The sequence below is a fragment of the Physcomitrium patens genome, chromosome 6, assembly GCF_059467195.1.
Source record: "Physcomitrium patens ecotype Gransden chromosome 6, ASM5946719v1, whole genome shotgun sequence".
Lineage (NCBI taxonomy): Eukaryota > Viridiplantae > Streptophyta > Bryopsida > Funariales > Funariaceae > Physcomitrium > Physcomitrium patens.
The window spans coordinates 16,047,239-16,052,739 of record NC_143415.1 but is presented as its reverse complement, the minus strand read 5'-3'; the positions used below and the strand labels follow the sequence as shown (position 1 = coordinate 16,052,739).

Sequence of the window (5,501 nt, the reverse complement as noted above, 5' to 3'; positions counted from 1 at the left end):
TAAAACCCAGTGCAACATTTAAGAACCTTCTGCTCAAGTTCCAGTGTTGTTATTTCCCTGCAATAAATCTATTTCTATTAATTATTTGCAATATTATAAAATATGTTGTTGAGCAAGGTTATAAATAATAATAATAATAATAATAATAAAATGGAGAATAGAAACATGAAAATTAGTTGATGAATATGGATCAATGGGTGAACTGGAATCATTCTCGGATGATTATCAGCAGCCTTGATTCTGAAAGATAAGCTCAGCCTAACCTCCTCCCAAAAAAACCATCAGACAATCTTATCATCTCAAGCAGCCTTGTGTGGGACAAAGCATGCATTATAAAAATGAAGAATAAAAAAATATTGTTGACTCATTAAAAAGAAAAAGAAAAAGAAAAAAGCATGAAGAACCTTAAAGCAAACTAGCTCAGCACCATCTTCACAAACTCAGCATTGTGTGATCTAAGTTACACAAAACCTTTGAAGAACTTACACCTTTTAGGTATACACTAAATAGGAGCTCTTTGCCACCTTGAGAATGGCCATTCAATCTTCGACAAGCTTGTCCCAAACCCTAAAACTAAATTTAGAAATCTTGTGGTAAACCCCAAACCCACACTGCCTTGAAATTGAAGAAACCTACTGGGAGGCTTTGCTGGCAGGGTTGCAAAAGAAAGTGCCCATTCACAGCTTGAATGTGTAACAGCTTCCAATTAACTTGTTGTCAGTTCAACAGACCACTTCACACTTATTCATTGAGGACTGCAGAAACACATGTTTTCCAGGAAGGAAAGGGGGCTTGTGAAACCAAGGTACATATTTAGCACGAGTCCCTCAGAAAAGTGTTTTTCAAAAACTAGATGTAATACGCTGCAGTTTTTATATATATTTTTTGAAGCAAAACATCTTTAGCATGATGTCCATTCCGCACAAACTGAAATTAGCTGATAAACGAAATTAGAAACGGGGTTAGATTTTTTTTTGACTGAACTGGACAGTCAATCATGTTTCGCGCAGGTGCACACTGAAATCGAATTTGCCAGCGCACCGAATTCTGCCAACAACGACAACAATAATGTAACAAGTATTTGTGTTTCTGTGTGTTTGTGGGTATAAATAAATAAATAAACTTAAAGATAGTCTCAGCACAGATGGAGATGGAGCCAGCGTTTTACAGGAGAATACTTTGAAAATATTCTGCTCTTCGCATCTCGAAGGAACTTCACAGCAGGAGTAGAAATGGGGACGTGTTTAACAAATTATTAAAACTAAAAATTTCAAGCTCCATGTTCTCAGCCGGTGTTGCATGAATGATCAGTCATTCTCATTGATATTCGAAGTTGGTGAGAAGATTCTCTGGTGGAAGTCAATCAATGAAAAGCACACTCTCGAATCGAAACTAGCCGCCTCGGGAGCTCGATTCCATCCGCAATGCTATATTTTTGCAGTGGGGGAATATCGAACTTCTCATGGATTGGTGGCTATTCAGCAACAAGCGTTGTGTAGTTATCAGAAAAGGAAAAGAAAAAAAACAAAGGATGCTCGGGGTACAGTAGAACTGTAACTGTTGGCGCTCGCGACTTTACACCGGAAGAAGAGGAATTACTGCGTGATAGATAACAGGGTGAATTGCAAACAATCATCTCAGTGGGAGAGAGGGAGAGAGCGAGAGAGTGAGACCAGGACAATCCAGTGGGAGGATTGGGGGCAGCGGGCCTTGCCCGCTAATCTAGACGCTGAAGCCCGCTGCGACCGGAGAGAGTGAGTGTAGAAAGGTTTCATGGCGGCTGAACTGCCCCCACGATGCGCTTGGAAGAGAATAAATATAGAATCCTAACTTGCAAGGTAATGCCCACATCCCAATGAACACATCCCGAACGTCACGAAACAAGGGGCTTGAAGTAGCGAAGTTGCAAGTGATGGAGCTAGTTCAGCGGCACGCTGTGGACTGATCGGGCGAGTCAGTTCCGCGCGAGACAGTCCGGCGAAGCGAGCAATCGGAAGGAGCTGCATGACGGTGAACAAGTCGTGGGGGGGGGGGGGGGGTAGTGCCACAGCCAAAGGGGCACCCGTCATTACCCCTCCGAGTTTTTATAAATTATGTGTTTTTTTCACTGCGAATTTAACATGCGAGGAATCTACATAAAGCCTCTGGAATTTTCCAGTCTTTGCAGTCTCCAAAACTGGAAGAAGGCTTTTGTATTGTAGGCAGCAGCAGCTCATGCACCTTCACGAGTGTTTCCAGGTTTCCCATCTAGGATTCTCGCGTGGAACTCCTGTAAGATTGTCTTCGAGGATTCGGATTTGGGAGGATAGAGACGTGCAGTGAATGGTTGTCTAATTTCGTCGTTGAGCTAGGTCATCTGTGCAAGAGGTGGGGCGGGGTCGAGAGATAGAAAGCTCGGCAACAAGATCTCATTGTTTTGTGGTCTGGTCTGGTAGCGAGGGAATGAGTCTTGGTCGGCTTGACCTGGCCGGTATGGCTTGTCGATAACTTGGCCCGTGTTTCTAGTTGAAGCTGTTGCCTCAGACAACGTCCAGTTTTCGTTCTCGAAGACGCGTACGTGGTTTGGATATCATTCACAGTTGTTGTTGTTGTGGTCGTGGAGAGGGTTAGATAGGGTGGTGATGTGATTAGCGTGAATTCCATTTGGTTAGGATAAGTGATGATGCGATGCACTGGCAGTGTATGACTTGCTCGGCCGTCTCCGGGGCTGCCCTCACTTTTGTGGTTGATTATCACGACGTTTGGCTCAAAACTTTCAGAGTCCCGGGTGTTTCTTCACCGTCTCTGCTCTGCTACACAAAGTAAATGTGGAGAAGGAAGTCTCAGGTGAAGTTAGAAGCGAGTCGTATTGTCGATGCTATAAGAGTGATCACGGACGTGGCGAGGCAATTAAGAACTTGTGGCTTGTTAATTATTCGGTTGCAGGTTGTGGTTGTGAGATTAGCGGAATAGGGAATCAGGTTGGGAGATCGACAATAGGGGGGGAAGTAACGGAGCCATAGATGGCCGCGCACCCCGTGCCGTCCCATGCGCACAATGCAGCAGATCTGTCCGCGGTACTGACGAACACCAACACAACGTTGCGAAACGCCAGTTTGCTGTCTGCGCTAGTGCACAAAACACAGCAATTACCGCCCATTTTCGTCGAAGCCGAAGGCCAGCGGCCTGTGCTAGAGATGGGCAGCCCCCCGCTCGCGTCCACCCATGTAATTCCCATCGTGGACATGTCGCTCCTGAGCTCCTCCGACCCTGCGGTGCGAGCCTCTCTTGTGGAAGAAATCGTGGCGGCGTGTGAGAAATATGGCTTCTTCCAGGTGGTGAATCATGGCGTGAGTGAGAACCTGATTCTCAGGTGCGAGACGGAGGCGCACAAGATGTTTGAGCTTCCTCTGGAAGTCAAAGAGCGTGTCCATCGCCCGCCTGGCACTTCTTTTGGCTACGGAGCCAACACTTGGGTGAACCAAACGGTCATGCACTGGGCTGAGAGCTTCCACATGCAACTGCATCCCAAATCTAATATCCGGGAATTCTCCCGGAAGCTCTTCACCGAAAGCGACTATACTATATTCAGGTTTATCTTCTTGCTGAGTGCCAATCTTGCCTGAATTCTGTTGATCCATTCGCGAGGTCGCTATGATTTAGTCAAAGAAGCTAGACACTTGGGGTCACTTGATGTTAAATGCTTTGGTTGGTTGTGTGCAGTTCGACTGTGGAAAAGTACATGGGACAAATTGAGAAACTAGGCAGGCATCTTGTAGAACTTCTCACGGAAGGATTAGGTTTGGAGCCGACGCGGTTCAATCACTACGTGGAGAACGAGTGCATGATGTCAATGCGATTCAACCTGTATCCTCCATGCCCCCAGCCTGAGCTTGCAATCGGCTTGCGCGCTCATACCGACCCTCATCTCCTCACTATCCTCCACCAAGACGAGATTGCTGGACTCCAAGTACAAATAGACGAGGAGTGGATCACTGTCAATCCTCGCCCCGACTGCTTCGTCGTAAACATTGGAGATCTCTTTCAGGTATGCCAGCGCTCCCATTTTGAACCTACCCTACCATTCAGTGTTGGATGGAAGCATTCTTTGGAGAAGATTGACTTCAAATGGTTTTTGTTGGGGTGATGGCTGACATTCAAGCCCATCTGGATTGTTTGCTTGCTTGCAGGTCTTGAGTAATACTCGGTATAAAAGTGTTCTTCACAGAGCTGTGGTGAACGGCACGTCCAAGCGCCTCTCGCTGGCCTGTTTTTTGAATCCTCCTTTGAATGCAACTGTGGAACCCCCTCCGGAGCTCATCACCACAGAGCGGCCACCAGTGTACCGTCCCTTCACTTGGGGGGAGTATCTGGCCAACGCTTACAATTTCCACCCCGCTAATGGAGGAGAGCGTCACGAACGGTTTTTTTTGGAGAAATCATGACTCGCTCTCCTGTACCACGAGCTCCTCGGTTGCGCTTTGCAACATCCGGCATTTCTTCTCGCAGCTTCACATCATACATGCCCCAATTACAAATACGAAACAGCACAGGAAAAAAGAAAAAAAGGTTGGAAATACTGCAGAAACCGTCAGGATGGTTGTAATGCTGCATCGATGTCAATGACTTGAAACCGATCCATTCATTCAAAATTGACTGGGATTTAGTTGGAATGAACCATTTAAAACTTTGCAGAAGAAAAATACATACACACATACAAACACACATTAACGTTGGGAAACTACATTTGCTCTGAAGAGGAAGTCAAAGTGTCTGAAGATGGAGAGTGGCGATCCACCATCTCACAGAATTGGAGCCTGGCTGGAGCTCAATACTTGTGGCAACTCTAAAGCGTTGAACCAGGAAGTCGGAGCCCACGGCAATTTTGCAAGTGCTGCTGAAGATCAGGGCGCTTGGGATAAACTAAAGTAAGTAGATGAGCACAAGGGGAGGGCTTCATTTTGACGCTAACTGAATTGATCGGCTGGATTGTTTGTATACTAGTAGAATTGCTGAGACCTCTTTCCGAGGCCAAGGATTCATTGGAAGTTAAATCATCTGCCAACAACTTATTTTTCTTTGTAAATACCAATTCAAGCGTGCAAGCAGTTGCTGACATATGCGTTGGTGCTCCTTCTGCCTGCTGTCCCTTCCATTTTTTTGAATAAAGACTGCCCCCCGCCCCTAGAAACATACTCTCAAGCCCTTTACATACTCACAAGCTGTCTTCCAGACCTGGAGATATGTAAAAATGCTGTAATGCATCACATCACCATTTCGAAGCGGATTTTGTGTATTCTATTTGGATCGAAACCCACCTGCGATGGCGACGAGCCAACTATGTTGAGTATATGAACGTTTCAATCAAGTTTCAATGAGTGAATGCCCGTGCTTCACATCTTGCTGCAAATATGCTTCCTTCACAGAAGATGCTACATTAAATGCTTTGCTGACAACATTCCGCAAAGCATTTTCTCATCCCTTACAATTCCTGTCTCCTGTGAGTTGGCTTGATGCCGTTT

General features: G+C 45.7%; 1 protein-coding gene across 3 annotated transcripts; it reads left to right on the top strand.

The window, feature by feature from the left end:
• Window positions 1-1,666: 1,666 nt before the first annotated feature.
• On the top strand, window positions 1,667-5,097 carry LOC112284085 (flavanone 3-dioxygenase 2). Of its 3 annotated transcripts, none has more exons than XM_090251418.1 (4): window positions 1,667-2,238; window positions 2,926-3,571; window positions 3,703-4,027; window positions 4,170-5,097. In XM_090251418.1, the coding sequence occupies exons 2-4, from the start codon at window positions 3,003-3,005 to the stop codon at window positions 4,422-4,424; spliced, it is 1,149 nt and encodes a 382-aa protein (XP_090107544.1). In that variant the 5' UTR covers window positions 1,667-2,238; window positions 2,926-3,002; the 3' UTR covers window positions 4,425-5,097. The 3 variants fall into 3 exon arrangements, with proteins under 3 accessions (XP_090107544.1, XP_073390575.1, XP_090107543.1); XM_073534474.2 differs by having other exon boundaries at window positions 1,667-2,271; XM_090251417.1 differs by having other exon boundaries at window positions 1,667-2,553.
• Window positions 5,098-5,501: the final 404 nt, after the last annotated feature.

Excerpts from the sequence above, each read along its gene's own strand:
- LOC112284085 (XM_090251418.1), top strand. The coding sequence starts at position 3,003 with ATGGCCGCGCACCCCGTGCCGTCCCATGCGCACAATGCAGCAGATCTG. Across the intron at positions 3,572-3,702 it reads AGCGACTATACTATATTCAG|TTCGACTGTGGAAAAGTACA; the intron begins GTTTATCTTCTT and ends GGTTGTGTGCAG. Across the intron at positions 4,028-4,169 it reads ACATTGGAGATCTCTTTCAG|GTCTTGAGTAATACTCGGTA; the intron begins GTATGCCAGCGC and ends GCTTGCTTGCAG.